Source organism: Pelmatolapia mariae, linkage group LG22, assembly GCF_036321145.2.
Source record: "Pelmatolapia mariae isolate MD_Pm_ZW linkage group LG22, Pm_UMD_F_2, whole genome shotgun sequence".
Taxonomy (NCBI): domain Eukaryota; kingdom Metazoa; phylum Chordata; class Actinopteri; order Cichliformes; family Cichlidae; genus Pelmatolapia; species Pelmatolapia mariae.
The window spans coordinates 32,698,542-32,715,635 of NC_086245.2; the positions used below are offsets into that span (position 1 = coordinate 32,698,542).

The following is a 17,094-nucleotide window of genomic DNA, read 5'->3' on the forward strand; positions in this document are numbered from 1 at the left end:
GCAGGTGACACCTAACTTTATCTATTCATGAAGCCAGATAAAATACACCAATTAGTTAAAATGCAGGAAAGACCTGGATGGCCTCTAATTTTCTGCTTCTAAATTCAGATAAAACTGAGGTTATTGTACTCGGCCATAAAAATGTTACAAATATAACATCTAACCAGATGCTTACTCTGAATGGCATTACCTTGGCTTCCAGTAACACTGTGAGGAACCTTGGAGTAAAAACTGATCTCACAGCCCATTGTTCGCCAGTGGTGATAGTTTCAGTAATTGTGCAAAGGTATGTTTTATAAAGCTGGGGAAACCTGCAGTCAGCTGAGACTAAAGAATTCACTTGGATAAGTGAGGAAACATTTCTCTCACTGAAAACCTCCAGATGAACAGAATCAACTTTTTGGGATTAAAAAGTTACGCTTGTCTTGATTGCTTGGCTGTCTCAGTCTACATCCTTGGGTTGCTTTTTCTGTGCTGTGTCACAGATGTTCAAAATATTTAAGAGATAAACAAGAAAACTGCTTAGTTTCTATTAGAGATACCAATTTGGATAAAGACAAACCTAGTGCAACTAAATTAATAGTGCTACAGCAAATGTAGTAATATTTATATAGCATTTTTCTAGTCTTACTAAGCACTCAAAGAATTTGATCCTACAAGCCACATTTTCATATTCACACAAATAGACTTTAATACATCACTTTATTCTATCCCTTTTAGCACTTGTGAAAAATCTAACATTCACACTCACAACTCTGAAAGATGAACTGGGAAGAATTTAGGATTCAGTATTTTGCCCAAGGACAATTGAGGACTAAAACACTGACCCTCCAATGAGTAGATGACCCTACTCTAAACATGCTGGATCACATTTACGTGGCAGACATTAAGAGCTGTCTAGAGATTTTAAAGGGCAAAAACTGCTGAAGAAATGCAGGGCAAAATGCAAACGGTCACTGAACAGCCGTACTGTGATACGACTGGATGTGAAATGACCATTATGCTTATATTTATAGTGTGCTAATGTACTTCAGGAGGAGCATGACATCACTTTTATTTGCACCAAAAAAAAGGGTCACACAAAGCAACACAGAATTAATACACAGCATTTTAACGTAATCAAATATTCTTAAAAGACTACTGTGAGCACCACCCTTTACCTAAAGCACTCACAGGTTTAAATTCATCATAATCATATGTTGTTTGTTTTTTTCTTTCTGTCCAAGCACCGCTCTCTGGCCTGCAGCTTCACTTCCTGTCCTCTTGTATGTCAAACTGTCTTTTGGATTTGGTGGCTTCCACCATGAGTTCATACAGTTGGCCGATCTGTTCATCCTGGAATTCATTGAGCTTTTTCTGTGACAAGTTGTCTCCAAACTTTACTGAGTTGTATCTTTCCCCAACTGACTCCAGAACCTGAGTCTGCAGAGTGTTCTTGTAGTTCTGCAAGGGAGATTGGGGATGAAGGAAACAAACATAGATTGCATCAGGTTTGAGCATTCAGCATCTGCTCTCCCACACACTTATTAAACATTGTGGCTGCTATTTTTATTGCCATGAAGTGAAATATATACATTAACATGAATGGAATAAATCTTTATTGAGAATAACTATATTCAAATGATCTGAAATCCTGTCTTCCTTTTTGAATCAGTGAGAAATGTTTCATATATTTTTTATTGTTTCTTTGGATTAGGATCTAATTTAAATCACGCTAAATAACTACTAACCATCAAATCATTGCTAAAACAGCATCCAGTGGTGTAGGAAAATGAGGAAAAGCAGTAATATTAGTCAAATGACATGTATTTAAATGTTCTTAAGCAGTAACGGATATTCATGATGCATTTTTTGCTATGCTTGAGATCCTTGAGCTCAAGGTCACAGGTCATAAGTCACCAGAGGTCGAGAGGAGATCACCCCGAGTAAGTGAAATAGTTATAGCACCGTATTCTGGTAACTGCAGTTCAAAAATGGCATTTCAGCCTTTTATTTTATTTTTTTTAAATACACGTTCTGTGAGAAGACAAATTATTTCATATTATGTCATTTTCTGTCTCTTCTTAATGATTTATTCTAATTGCAAATATAACCAAATGTCTGTTGGACTATGCAGTAAAATGGTGAAAATCTGCAGGATAAAGAAGACACCTGTACCGTAATATCTGAAATATAGTGCATCAAAAGTCTAGCCGCGGCTGGCTTGACCGCCGTGACCCACCTTACCTCCCACTCTGTCATGAAGCTCTTGACCTCCTTGGGTTCTGCACTCTTATGTCTACTAAACTCGTCCTTCACATATTGGTCACCAAGGACTCGGAGCTCTATGGGCAGGAAGCGGTGCAGGACCAAAATTCTCTTGTAAAGTGAACGGACTCTGGAGACGTGAGCGCACACCGCCATCAAGTGCACAGAAACCGTATCTAACACGGCAGGATTAAACAAATAAATAAATAAAGGACAACCGCGATACACAGCACACAGTACCAGACCACAACATTCCCAAGTACAATTATTCAACTCAAGTCCGGAAATTGGTCTTCTTCGTTTAGTCAACAAAGTAGTTGACTGGCGCATTTTCGCCCCCTCCTGGGTACAGTAGACTATTTCAGCCGAAAAAACTTTTTATTGGAAAGTATTTTCATCTCTTAACTTAAAAAAAAAAATTATTTCATCAAAATGAAAACTTAAAAAAAATTCACGTTTGATTATGAAAGAGAGAAGCAAGCAAGATCAGCAGCCAGTGTGGCTGATTCTTTGTTGTATCATGAAAAGTCTGCTATGAGAAAACTCTTATCATCTTTCTGTAATTTGATGATTTGTGTGTGTGTGTACGTTTCTTTATAGGCAGTCCAAAAAAACATTATTTATTCTCATTTGATCAAGTCCCAGAAATTATTTTTCTTGTTGTTATTTCAGTTTTGGGCATTTAAGCTTTTATGTCTACGTACAAACATGGATGACATATAGTTTAGGTCCCATCTTCAATTTACAAAATATGCCTCTCTTTGAATTCCTGGCTAGAGATACAAAAGACATGATTATTTTTCAGTTTCCTCCAAATGACTCTCATTAAAATCACTGTAGTGACTGTGTTTAGCTTTTCTATCAGCCTCTTCAATCCACTGCAGTTCTTGCTAAACAGAGATCAAAAAAAGTTGAATAGAGTTGAATATCACTTGACAGCTGGATTTGAAGGAACTTAGCCTCAAAGACTTGGAAATTAATTTGATTGCGATACATTTCGAGGAGTTAGAGTTTTCACTGAGTAAATATCATCAGATTGTCCTCAGTGTCTCTATTATCAAACCAAAGGCTTAAAAAGGTAAAAATCTTCCTCACAATTATAAATCTCTCATATAACTGAAATTTGGGGACATGTACACACATACTCTACTGCTAAGTTTTTATTGAAAATTATGCAGTTTAATGTCTCATTGCACTCTGAAATGAAAAGAATAAGCAATAAACAATAAGCAATTCGAGTTCAAAAAAGAAGTAATGGAATCAATTTATAGACCAAAATATATTCTAAACTTTTGACTCGTCAAAGTAGCCACCTCTTGCAGATATAACAACTGAACACACCCGTGGCATTCTTTCTACAATAGAAATCAAATATTCTTTAGAAAGTTTTTCCCAAATCTGTTGCAGAAGTTCCCATAAATGTGGACCTTGTAGGTTGCTTTGCTTTCATTCTTATGTCCAGTTCATCCCAAACCAGCTCAATGGGGGTTTAAGTCTGGAGACTGTGATGGCCACTCCATACTTTCAAGCTTACCGTCTTGTTCTTTTTTTCCTGATGCAGTTCCAGCATAGCTTGGACTTATGTTTTGGGTCATTATCTTGCTGTCAGATAAAACCTGACTGACACTTCTACTAGTCCAGCCTTGGCCTTTCATTGTTCTGGAAGCTGTTACTTACTGATCTTTATTCATTGCAATAAACCAAGAATGCAAAAAACAAACAAAACAAAAACCATATCATCAGCTATCATATTTTAATGGTAATTTCATTATGTGGACGAGTACTCAACTGTACACAACAAATAATTTGTTCTGACAAATACTTCTGTCCTGTAAGATCACACACGATTATTTTAACCCATTGCTGTCCAGTGAAATGCAGCTGTTTTAAACACACTGCAGAACTGTAAGTAAAAGTCACCTCTTTCAGGGATTTAAATACAGCTGCCAGACCAGAATATGGATCACAAGTCCCCAAAATTTCTCTTCATATCTTAATTTTTCCTCCATGGATAGATGAAAAAAACATTACTTTAGGGTAGGGTAGTGAGTCGGGTATGTGTCTGAAACCTATGAATAATTATATAATGCACACTAGCATTCTGAGTCTTTAATTGAGCAAATCAGACTTAGTCCTTAGTGAATACACAGTACTAGGAATAACATGATTTATGAGTGGCCAATACTAAATGTTTATCCACTGACATAAACATTTGAAGTTCAACTAAATTTAAAAAAACATAATTTGCGGTTACATAATATTCTGAAGAAGTCACTTGGATGAGTGACGAAACATTTCTCCCACTGAAAACGTCCAGATGAACAGAATCAACCTTTGGGATTTACTGACCTGGATGATTGATCATGCATCAAGACATTAAGATTTTTACATTTGCTTGATACAAATTGAATGCAACTTAATCATATTACGTTTTATTATCTTTGAACTTAAGAGACTTCTAGTACAACACTTAATAAATATGAACACTGTATGTAAGTATGATTTAAAAAATTAGTAAAAACACTTCTTATGATGCAGTTAAATCAGCCCAGTTTTGGACCATGTATAGCACCATATTTTAGCTGGGGTTATTTAATAATATTTTAAATATTATCTAATTAAAATTTTCTATTTATATGTTACACAATTTAAAATAGCAATAACCTTAAACCAAGATCCATCCATCCATCCATTCGCTTCCGCTTATCCTTTTCAGGGTCGCGGGGGGCGCTGGAGCCTATCCCAGCTGTCATAGGGCGAGAGGCGGGGTACACCCTGGACAGGTCACCAGTCTGTCGCAGGGCTAACACACAGGGACAGACAACCATTCACACTCACATTCACACCTAGTGGCAATTTGGATTATCCAATTAACCTATCCCCACAAGCTGCATGTCTTTGGACGGTGGGAGGAAGCCGGAGTACCCGGAGGGAACCCACGCAAACACGGGGAGAACATGCAAACTCCACACAGAAAGACCCCGGCCTGATATTGGAATTGAACTCAGGACCTTCTTGCTGTGCGGCAACAGTGCTAACCACCGTGCTGTCATATTTAATTATTTTGAAACTAAGTTTAAGTTTCCCATAACTCTGTATTTGATATGATCAGTATTAAAAGTATTTATAGTTAAGTCACAAGTAAAGTCTCTAGCTCAAACAACACATTTACTGCGACACATCTCATGTCAACGACCCCTCCCCCCCAACTTTAATAGCACACTGTCATACTCATCCAGTACACTTTATACACTCACACTCACCAACAGACCCACTCAAGATATCACTTTCAACAATGAGTGGCGTGGGGGGGGGGGGGGGGGGGGGTGTGTCTTCCTGCATCCCTGTTTCATACACCCTGCCCGGGACGAAGGTCCAGTGGTGGTTTGGGTGCTGCTGGACGCTGGGTGGTTATTTGAGCACCTGGTGCCCTGTTCTCAGGTTGTGCCAGGGCGGCTGGCCTCTGGTCGGCTCCTTGTTATCTCTCTCACACAATTTGGCCGTGGGTGCCCTCCCTCATTTTCCTGCTGGGATTAGATGTGCAGTTGTTGCTGAGATGTACTGTTATGTTTTCAGTAGTCCTGGGGGCTGCGGATGACCCGGATCTCCTGGATCTGTCTGCCTCTGGCTCCTGGGGAGCATTATTGCAGCTTCCCATGATCATTTTCAGAAAAGGAAAAAACAAAAAAAAAGGAAAAAAGAATGACAATCAAGCTGCATTAATACACTGTTGCCAAAAAAAATACTGTAAATTTAATACAAACAAACAATAATTCCATCCATCCATTTTCTTCCACTTATCTGCAGCCAGGTCACAGGGAGAGCAGCCTAAGCAAAGAATCCAGACCTCCCTGTCCCCAGCCACCTGCTCCAGTTTACCCAGGGGAACTCCAGCGTGTCCTGGGTCTCTGGGGCCTCCTCCCGGTGGAACATGCCTGGAAAACCTCAACTGGGAGGTGCCCACCTCAACTGGCTCTTTTTGACGTGGACGTGCAGCAGCTCTACTCTGAGCCAGCCAGAAGCCAGTCACCCTTAGGTGAAGGAACATTTCTGCTGCTTGTATCCGCAGTCTTGTTCTTTCAATCACTACCCAAAGCATATGCCCATAGGTCTGGGTAGGGACGTAGATCAAAGGGAGGTTGAGAGCCTCAGGTATGGAGGTGCAAAACATTGTCCATTCTGACTCAATGTCCTAAGCCTCCCTCACTCCCTCCCTGTTGAACTTCTTTCGGAGGTGGAAGTTGAAGATTTCCTGAACTGGGGCCTCTGCTAGGCATTCCCAGCACACCCTCACAATACATTTGGGTGTGCCAGGTCTGTCCAGCATCCTCCCCCACCACCTGACCCAAAAGCGTGTGAACAGAAAGTCTGACAAAATTTGGCCATGCAGCTGCCAGTTTTAAACAAAAACATTAATAACACAACAGCAGCAGTGATGATGACTCTGGCACAGTTTAACATGGAGCTGGAGTCTATTTACACGCAGCAAAGAGGAGGAGCCGTTACAGAGACGTGAGCTCAGGCTGAGTGGAAGAAAAACGTGCTTCTAGCAAACTTCCTGTGATCACCATTAAAACCTTTACTGGGACAAAAGCTTGCAGGAGTCCTTCACCAAAGAACCTGATGAACAAACTCATGAAGAAAAGCAAATTTTGTAGGTCTTTCATCCACCACTGTTTGTTTTACACAGAGAAAAATCTACAGTAAGTCTCCAGAAGTTGTATTAAAATATGCAGATGAACTTTACTCTTCTTAAATATTACTAGTTACAAATGTCCTTCTTAACAACTCTATGTGAGTCCTTTGGGATGATTTGAATTGTGGGTTAAAGGAGAAAGAGATTACAGGGTGAAGCAGAAGACACAGAGTCAAACATCACCTTGCCACTCGCCCCTGCATGAAGTCCAGGTTGTAGGTTTTCTGTGCGTGTGCCTGATGCCAAAAAGCTGACTCAAAGTGCTGTCAAAGCCGGAACATCATATGATGTTAATGCTAAAATATTTCAACCACAACCACATTTTAACCAATTTTGACTTGATTGTCAAAACTACAAAAATCTGAATCGCTGTCCAAATACTTATGGGTTTGAGTTTGGGTGTCATATTTGACAGTACGCTCTCATTTCATTAACATCAATTACATAACCCTTTCTGCATACTATCACTTACGTAACATTAACCGACTTCGTCCCTTCCTTACTCCCCATGCTGCTGCCATCCTCATCCATAGTCTTATTACTTCCCGGATCGATTATTGCAACTCCCTCTTATTTGGTCTCCCCAATAAGTCCCTCCATAAAATTCAACTTCTTCAGAATTCTGCAGCTCGGGTCATAACTCGTACTCCCTTAAGAGACCATATTATCCCATTTCTTCAACAGCTTCACTGGTTGCCCATAAAAGCTAGGATAAACTTTAAAATCTTAGATCTCATATGTAAGTGCATCCATAACCTTGCCCCTCATCTCTGTGATCTGCTTCATATCACCACTGTTTCCTGCTCTCTCAGATCTTCGTCTGCCACTCATCTTGTTGTTCCTTCTGCTCGTGTCATCACTATGGGGAACAGAGCTTTCCGTCGCTCTGCTCCTCGGCTCTGGAACTCACTTCCTTCAGTCTTAAGAAATGTATATATATATATATATATATATATATATGTACACACATATATACCCTCAAGCTCCCAGGTCTCTGGTACAGGACCTGAGCTTGAAGGATTGACCGCCCGCAGGGGCGAGCGGGGAATTTTTATTTATATATATATATACACCTGTTTAAACTGCCCTACTCGCTTTAACCCTGGAGAACCCATGGGGTCAAATTTGACCCCATGGTTTCCCTAGAAAACCAATGGGGTCGGCTCTGACCCCATGGGTTCTCCAGGGTTAATACAGATCTTACTTGCTGTCAAATCGTGTTTATTTAGGGGTTTCTTTTTGTTTTTTGTATTTTAATGTACTGTTTTATTGATATCTTTTTCTCTTTGTAAGGTGACCTTGGGTTTTAGAAAGGTGCTCTCTGTCTGTCTTAGTCATTGTGTCCTTGGGCAAGACACTTCACCTACCACCTACTGGTGTTGGCCAGAGGGGCCGATGGCACGATATGGCAGTGAGAGTGAATGAATAGTGGAATTGTAAAGCGCTTTGAGGGCCTCGAAAAGCACTATAAATGCAATCCATTATTAGAACTGTTCAGAGAACAGTTGTTCTGCACCCAAACAACCAATATGTGTTTATATTACAGGTCTTCACTTTAGTTTCTATGCTCCCATCATTTGTTGCACCCAAAAAATATTTTTCAACATAACAGAACACGTTATTTTTAGGTACTTTTAGCCCATGCCTCTGTAACACTTCTCTGTTCAGGGTAAATTCTCTGATTATACTGTCCTCTGCTGCCAAGTACGCTCATAACAGAAGTGTTTACTGTTTTTGGCTGCTGTTGGTGGTGGTGGTGGTGGTGGTGGTGGTGGTGGTGGGGGGGGGGTGTTAGTAGTGTAGATCCTTCTATAAAATAAATAAATAAAAAAAGATTTTATTTATCCTAGCTTTGGAAATTTGTTACAACAGTAATTTAGTAATAAGGAATGTAGAGCATTACAGAACTTTGCTAAAACGGAGACTAAATGTATCGCAGAAGCAAAACATTTAAAATGACTATTCCACTCCTCCTTTCCAATAAAATTACCTCGACGCAATTTCTTTTCCTGTTAGCCACTGGGTTTGTTAAGCCATTCAGCTTCTATATTTTGTCTCTACATTTAACCTTTTCATGACTCTTAGTTCTTGTGCTGCCAAGAAAATGTATTACAAATGAATTATGAAGTGTAACGTATTCTACTCTCCGATTGGTTTGAAAGCTCAGCTAAACATAATGTGAAACTAGCTGAAACTGACAAGAGTAAAATTAGCCGGCTGACCACTTCCCATTCAAGTGTCAGTGCTGTAAATTCCAGTCTGTGCCACTGTGGACATGAAATTCTGCTGTTGCTGTCACTCTATTGTGTCTTTTAAATTTGTTTATATTTGAGTACATAAAGTATTACCCACTTATTTTACAGTTTATCATAAAAAAAGAAGAAAAAAGAACCTTCAATGACATGTGATTAACGAAGGTTTTCATTTTAATGCAAATATTTTGTACCACACTATTCTCTCCAACATGTAAAATGAGACACAAAAACAATGAAGCCAATCTTCATCCACTTGCAGCAACTTCAAACGGGTAGTACTGAGGAAAGTCGTGAATGACCTTCAGGGCTTCATTATACAGCTCCAAATCTGTGGGATAAGCAGACACAGCACACTGTAAGTCACAGATCAGGAACAAAACTTTACTCAATCAGTCTAGAGAGACGTACCAAAGGGAATGCCTTTGTCCTCTCGTAGGATGTTGTATGTCATGGTGGTTATTACTCCTTTGCTGGACACCATACCAATGACCTCCACAATGCCACTCAGCTCTTCTTCAAGCTAAGAAAAGAAACAAACAGTTATTGAAAGTTTCTGAATGAAATTTTAACCAGCCATTTTGCCAACACTCCACCTTCATTTTGCATTAATATTTTAATCCCCCCTGTGTTTATTGAAAGTTAACAATCTCTGCTCAAGCCTTTCAATTCAGTTAAATTTATTTATATTTTAATATACTTTTAAAACAATCTAGATGTAGGCAGATTAATATAATAAAGCAAAACTACATCTGAAGCAATCAAGGCTTGGTCTGTACTCATTTGTCCATTAATCCTTAATCCTCTTAAGCCTTAATGCTCTAACTGAATTTCATTCTTGCCTGAAATAGGACATACTTCTTTCCCCTGTTAGAGTAGGTTTCTTAACAGAAAACTCACTGTTGCAGCCCAAAGTGACCCCTGTAGACTGTTTGAAGCTTTGTAAGATCCCAAAAGACGCAGGAATAAGTAGTAGGATTTAAGAGTGTAATAACGGACTGAAACAGAAGATGGCAGCACTGCATGTACAAGGATGCCAGCTGCCGTTAAACCCCAAAGAAGAAGAAACTGTGTCCCAGAATTCATAGCGCGGCCCATCGCAGCCCTGCTCAGTTTCCAACAAAGGCGGCAGCTAGTTAGTTTTAATGTTACTCTTATTATTCTTTCTGGGTCACACAATAAACTTTTAACATATTTTCAGGTGAGAATGTAACTGTGTAAACTTCAAATATCTGCTCAGTTTATCAAGACACCACATATTTTCAAAAGCGCTCCGACGTTTTCGGAGACGTCTGTTACCCACTAGCTGGATAGCTAGCCGGGGTTCAAGGCTCACTAGAGCCGCTGAGAACACCGGACTCCTGGCAAATCGTTTTCAAACCCACCGCCGTCTTTCGCTACTCAGGTTAAACATGATATAGAAGTCACTTAGATAACTTAAATATGTTATTGTTTGTCTTTTTTCAGTGTTTTATTTGTTCCTGAGTAAATCGGTTTGGCTGAGATTAAAGTTATAGTTTTTACACAGCTGAATAAACATCAAGCAGACAACTGATTATCAGAAGTGTGAGATGCTCAAGAATATACTCCGTTGTCCTGTTATATTTTAGAGAGCAAGGAACAGACAGCTGAGTTTATTAAACTCCACCGAAACAATCTGCAAATTTCATTTAAATTTAATAAACTATCATCTTGTCTTTATTTTTAGTTAGCACATACCTCAAACACTAAAGCTGTAAGCTAATGATAGTTATATAAGAGCAGATGCTGCTGGTGCAATAAGCTGTAAGTTTTACGTTCAATGGATGCATGATCTGATTAGTCGACTAATCGCAAAAATAATCTGTGACTAGTCGACTATCAAAATAATCGTTTGTGGCAGCACTAGTTATAAGCACAAAAGAGCACCCTTTTTAATTTCAGTTCTTTTATTTTGTCTCGTGAATTCTTGCTTTTTTTATTGATATGCTCTTTGTTTGTTAAATGCAGTGTTGGGCAAGTTACTTTGAAAAGGTAATTAGTTACAGTTACTTCTTCAAAAAAGTAACTGAATTAGTAACTCAGTTACTATATTCTAAAAGTAACTAATTACTTGGTAAAGTAACTATAGCGTTACTCTAAAACAAAAGTTTAACCCTCTGGGGTCCAGGGTATAATTGGCTGTTTTTGACTACTTTTCATTTTACCTCTAAATTTCACCTTTAAAAACTGTTTATCTTGGCTTGTTTGGTATCATTCTTTTCAGCACAACCTCACATGTCTGAATTTACAGTTAGTTTTTCCATTTTGGCATACTGTATTAACACAATAATCTAAAAATCAGACTTAAAAACATAAAATCCGAGTAGAAAAGAGTTACGTTTTTTACTGTTTAACAAATCATTTTCATAACTTGAAATGTAAACAGAAATTGTACATTTTAAAAACCTATGCACAGTTCTTGCAAACAACAAAGTTAAATGCAGCTATTTACCTAAAAATGCAGCCAATGCATTTTTTTAATAACCATTTCAAACTATTCAGAACAATCAGGTGTTCTGCATCAAATAAGATGGGACATAAATTATTTGTGCCTCTTCAAAATATAATTTCTGTCCACTATAAGATAAAGGAGAACATCACAAGCCTGATACCTGCAAGCCTGACAGCAGGAGGTGTATCACTCCTTCTGTTTTCCACCTGGAGACAGCGTTTACACTGTAATCTGCCTTTGGTGGCTTTTTGGTGGCAACTGTGACATTCAGCAGTCGCCTCAATGTTCTGACACACACAACAAAACTATCCACTATACTACACACTAGGGCTGCCACAAACGATTATTTTGATAGTCAACTAATCAGATCATGCATCCATTGGACGTAAAACATACAGCTTATTGCACCAGCATGCGTCTGCTCTTGTATAACTATCATTAGCTTACAGCTTAAAGTGTTTATGGTATGTGCTAACTAAAAATAAAGACAAGATGATAGTTTATTACATTTTAATGAAATTTGCAGATTGTGTTGGTGGTTTAATAAACTCAGTCGTCTGCTCTTTGCTCCCTAAAATTTAACAGGACATTGGAGTAAATTCTACCATCTCACACTTCTGATAATCAGTTGTCTGCTTGACGTTTATTCAGCTGTGTAAAAACTATAACTTTAATCTCAGCCAAACCGATTTACTCAGGAACAAATAAAACACTGAAAAAAGACAAACAATAACATCTTTAAGTTATCTAAGTGACTTCTATATCATGTTTAACCTGAGTAGCGAAAGACGGCGGGGATCTGAAAATGATGTGCCGGGAGTCCACTGTTCTCACCGGCTCTAGTGAGCCTTGAACCCCCGGCTAGCTATCGAGCAGGTGGGTGACAGATGTCTCCGAAAATGTCGGCACACTTTTACAAATATGTGATGTCTCGATAAACCAAGAAGATATTTGAAGTTTACACAGCTACCTTCTCGCCTGAAAATATGTTAAAAGTTTATTTTGTGACCAAGAAAGAGTAATAAGCGTAATATTAAAACTAAGTACCTGCCACCATTGTTGGAAACTGGAATTGGCTGGGCTGCGCTATGAATTCTGGGATAGGTTGGGCCACGAAGGATACGCCCGACCCTTCAAATCTGGGGAAATGAAGGACGCATTTGTCGGCTGCAGTTGGAGGAGTCTTCGAATTTGGACAGCCTTCATTGCGTTGCTGTAACGTAATCGGCCTACAAATGTGGACAGGCAGGGTTCATACGCTTTTTTCAGGGTCAAATTCAAGCACTTTTTAAGCACTTTCAAGATCCGTTTTTAAGCTTTTCCAGCACCCCCCCACCAAAAAAAAAAGAATGCATGTTTCAATTCGCATCACCTCAGTAAGACCATGTGAAAAGACACCTTAGCTCCCCTTTTGTTAGGACATAGAAGAACGCACCACACAAAAATACTGCAAAAGGAACGGTCACCTTATATACATAGTGTATCAACTCAAAATGCACATTTCACTTAAAAATTAAGATGTGAAAATGTGAACAAATCAACTTGTTAGAGATATTCTTCTCCTGTTGAAAAAAAAATGAAAAACGAAAAATAAAGAAATAAGTCTAGATATTGATGCTTCTTTCCTGTGTGACAAAAAAAATAGGAGACAGATGTTTGTTTGTTTTTTAAGTTATTTCCCAATAGAACTGTTTTATTGCTAACTACATTGCTGTCTGTATTATTGCTGAATTCCTAAATGATCACCTTTAAAGTGTTTGTGCTAATAACATCAAGTCAGACAGGCATGGAGAACAGCACTGACTGTTTAAGTAGTTTAATGTGTAGGTGGCGATAAACACATTTTGAATGAAAGCCGGGGAACCTTGGTAGAACAGAAACAAGTGGCTATTCTTTGTGACCATATGGATCACTCATATTACCATTCTTTCACCCAAAGGCACAAAATTAATACTCAAAAAAGCTGCAGCAATACACACAAATATAAACAGTACTTGGTGACAACTTTGCTTTTAGCCTCTAACCCTCTGGGGTCCAGGGTATAATTGGCCGTTTTTGACTACTTTTGATTTGGCCTCTATATTTCACCTTTAAAAACTGTTTATCTTGCCAATCTGTTATTTTCTCATTTTGACATAATGCGTCAGCACAATTTATCTAAATTCAGACAAAATTTAAAATACAAGTAGAAAATGATATTTTTGACTGTAAAAACCACAAGCATGTTTAAGGAATCATTTTCATAACTTGAAATGCAAATAGAAATTGGACATTTTTAAAAAATATGAACAAGTTTTGCAAACAACAAAGTTATATGGTACTATTTACCTAAAAATGCAGCCAAGGCTCAGATGTTTTTTATATAACCATTCAAAACTATTTACAGAACAATCAGGTGCTCTGCATCAAATAAGAAGGCACACAAATTATTTATGCAACTCCAAAAAATAGTTTGTGTCACTATAACACAGATGAGAACAGCACAGGGATAAACCTGCAGGTCTGACAGCAGGTGTGTCACTCAGCGTTTAAACTGCAATCTGCCTTTGGTGGCTTTTTTGCAGCAACTGTGACATTCACTAGTAGAATTGACACACAAAACAAAACAAAACGACTACACTACACACTAACTACACAACACAACACACTAACTTGAGATTCCAAACACGATAAACGTCACAAATCTCTCACGTATCAAAACTCTCTCTCTCTTTCGCTCACTCGCTCTCTCTCTTCCCAAACAACCAAATACCACATGTTGCCGTATAATTTTTTGATTGGTCGACATGGTACATTTTTCCACCAATAGGGAAAGAGTGTTTGCTAGCGCTCTCCATAAAAAACGCCGTTTTTACCGTTTCTTCCCGGAGTAAACGCCACTGTTGTATTCAGACCACCCCCCCCAAAACATCGGCTTTACGTGACCAATCAACACAATTTAAAAACTGGTATATATTTTGAAATCCGCACATTCGACCCAAGTTAAAATGGAGACTCTGGGTCCGTTGACCCCAGAGGGTTAATCAGAAAGCCTTAAGTTAGCTAGTTATGTATCGGGCTAATGTTTAAAGCTTTCACTTGAGTAAATTAACTCATATTACTGCTAAGTAATGTTAGCTAAGTTCACAGCATATTCCATAATAGCGCTGCCATACTGCATCACACTCAGTGCATTTCAATTATTTCCCCAGCGAGTTTGATAGCTAGCAAAATAATAATCATAATTTTTTTTTTAAAAAAAAAATAGCATGTGTAACGTACACGTACTAGAAAATTATTTACTAGAACTTACCTATCATGCGACCGGAGAGCGCAAACTCCGCCATTGTTGTTTTCCATCATTAAAAACATTAAAAGCATTAAAACAGCAACCTACAGGTATGTTAGCGCACTCATCCCCGACTGTCCAAGGGAGGGGCGGGGTCACATATTGAAACAGACGCAAAGCAGCCCAGGCGGGGAAATTTTGCTTTTGCTTTTTGCGACTCATTTTATTTCTCTATCTGATAAGAAAACATTTCAATCAGATAGCTATTTATTGTGAATGAAATACAGTTACATTTTCAAGCACTTTTAAGCACCACATCTGAAATTCAAGCACTTTCCAAACCTTGAAAAGAGGACATTAGAATTCAAGCACTTTCCAGGATTTCAAGCACCCGTACGAACCCTGGACAGGATGTGGCCCCTAAATTTGGACACAGCTATGATACCAAAGACTGCTTCTTCTTCTTCGGCGTTTAATGGCAGCTGGCATCCTTGTACATGCAGTGCTGCCATCTTCTGTTTCAGTCTGTTATTACACTCTTAAATCCTACTGCTTATTCCTGCGTCTTTCAGGATCTTAGAAAGCTTCAATACAACGCGTCGACTATTAAATTAGTCGTTGACGATTTTGATAGTCGACTAGTCGTGGCAGCCTTACTACACAAGACAGCACACTCCAAACATGCTAAACGTCACAAATCTCTCACATCTCAAAACTCGCTCTCTCTCACCATCACTCCTAAAACTTCCCCCCGATTCCTAAACAACCACATGCCATGTTGCCATATCATTTTGGTCAACGTGGTACATTTTTCCACCAATAGGAAAAAGGGTGTTTTTTGTTTTGGTTTCTTTTTTTTTGGTCGTTAGCAGAGAGTGCTTGCTAGCAGTTTCCTTAGACAGTAAACGTGACGATAGTATTCAGGAAAAAACACCGCGCATATTTTTCTTCTTCTCATGACTCTGGTTTTACGTGGCCTTTTAACACAATTTAAAAACTAGTATATATCACCTTGTTGCTTTGTCTTAAATTGGTCATGCGATTGGTTTACCACGACTGCTTTATTCTTCCTCAGCCAATCAGCAGCACCCCTTAAGAAGAAGACAGCTTCAACTGTCTGTGTGTTGAAAAATAGTAACACATCCGCCCCACATGTTCTTGTTAGTAACGGTGTTGTAACAATAGAAATAGTAATTAGTTAAATTACTCGTTACTGAAAAAAGTAATGCCATTACTTGTTACGCTCTTATTCCCATCACTGATTAAATGTGTAGTGTTGACCACAGAAAGAAACATACTGTGACTAACTACATAACTATGACAGAATAAAGTTATGAGTGCTGTATTTGGGAGGAAATCTATCTAGGAATTTATCATTAAAACTGAAATCTCCCCTCATAATTACAGTCACAGCTGTATAGTTGAGCTTATCCGACACGTCTTTCAGAATACTGCAGCGACTCCCTGTGCGGGCAGGCATAAATAGAAGTGACTGTGTGATGACGTTGCGGCGGCGAGCGAAGCTCCAACGCGGAGAATATGACCAACAACAACGGTACAAGCAAACAAGAGTGGTCCACAGACCAGTTGTACCACATATTTCGTACCACCACCACCGGTCACCCTGAAACCTGTAAGTAAAGTGATACCATAAATTATGGCAGTACTCACAGGTTCGTTCAATTCTACCGTGGCGCTCTTTCCTTCTCCATCAGACACACTGAACGTTTTTCCTGTTGGGTGAACCTGGTCAAGAAAAGCAAAACTAATACTTTATGTCCTTGCTGTTAACAGAGTGGGCTAGTGCATATTTGCAGGTGTAGGTTAATCCATATTTATAAATTTTTTAAACCAAAACAATCCATATTGTTAAAAATAGTTTAACTAGCACTAGCCAAAACCCACCTTTTCAACGCGCCCAACGAAGCAGACACCTCTGCCAATGTGCTGTGACAGCATAGAGCAGTTTATTCTTGGTTTAGAAGCGTCCAGTAGACTTGCCATCTTTACAGTTAGCTTCTTTCACGTTCCTGGACCTTCGACAGCGCAACACAGCGCGGGAAACGCGTAGTCCTGAGCTTTAGTACAGAGGCGCAGCTCAGGCGGGCGGCTTACCCACATTTACATGAAAAAACGCGGGACTTGAAATTACGGCCAA

General features: G+C 38.9%; 2 protein-coding genes across 2 annotated transcripts; both read right to left on the minus strand.

Annotated features, from left to right (window-relative positions):
• Window positions 1-682: 682 nt before the first annotated feature.
• sdhaf3 (succinate dehydrogenase complex assembly factor 3) lies at window positions 683-2,530 on the minus strand. The gene is made up of 2 exons (XM_065469941.1): window positions 2,227-2,530; window positions 683-1,443 (listed from the first exon to the last, which is right to left on the minus strand). The coding sequence occupies exons 1-2, from the start codon at window positions 2,401-2,403 to the stop codon at window positions 1,249-1,251; spliced, it is 372 nt and encodes a 123-aa protein (XP_065326013.1). The 5' UTR covers window positions 2,404-2,530; the 3' UTR covers window positions 683-1,248.
• Window positions 2,531-9,354: 6,824 nt separating this feature from the next.
• Window positions 9,355-16,958, minus strand: rpa3 (replication protein A3). The gene is made up of 4 exons (XM_065469943.1): window positions 16,842-16,958; window positions 16,608-16,682; window positions 9,607-9,718; window positions 9,355-9,526 (listed from the first exon to the last, which is right to left on the minus strand). The coding sequence occupies exons 1-4, from the start codon at window positions 16,938-16,940 to the stop codon at window positions 9,444-9,446; spliced, it is 369 nt and encodes a 122-aa protein (XP_065326015.1). The 5' UTR covers window positions 16,941-16,958; the 3' UTR covers window positions 9,355-9,443.
• Window positions 16,959-17,094: the final 136 nt, after the last annotated feature.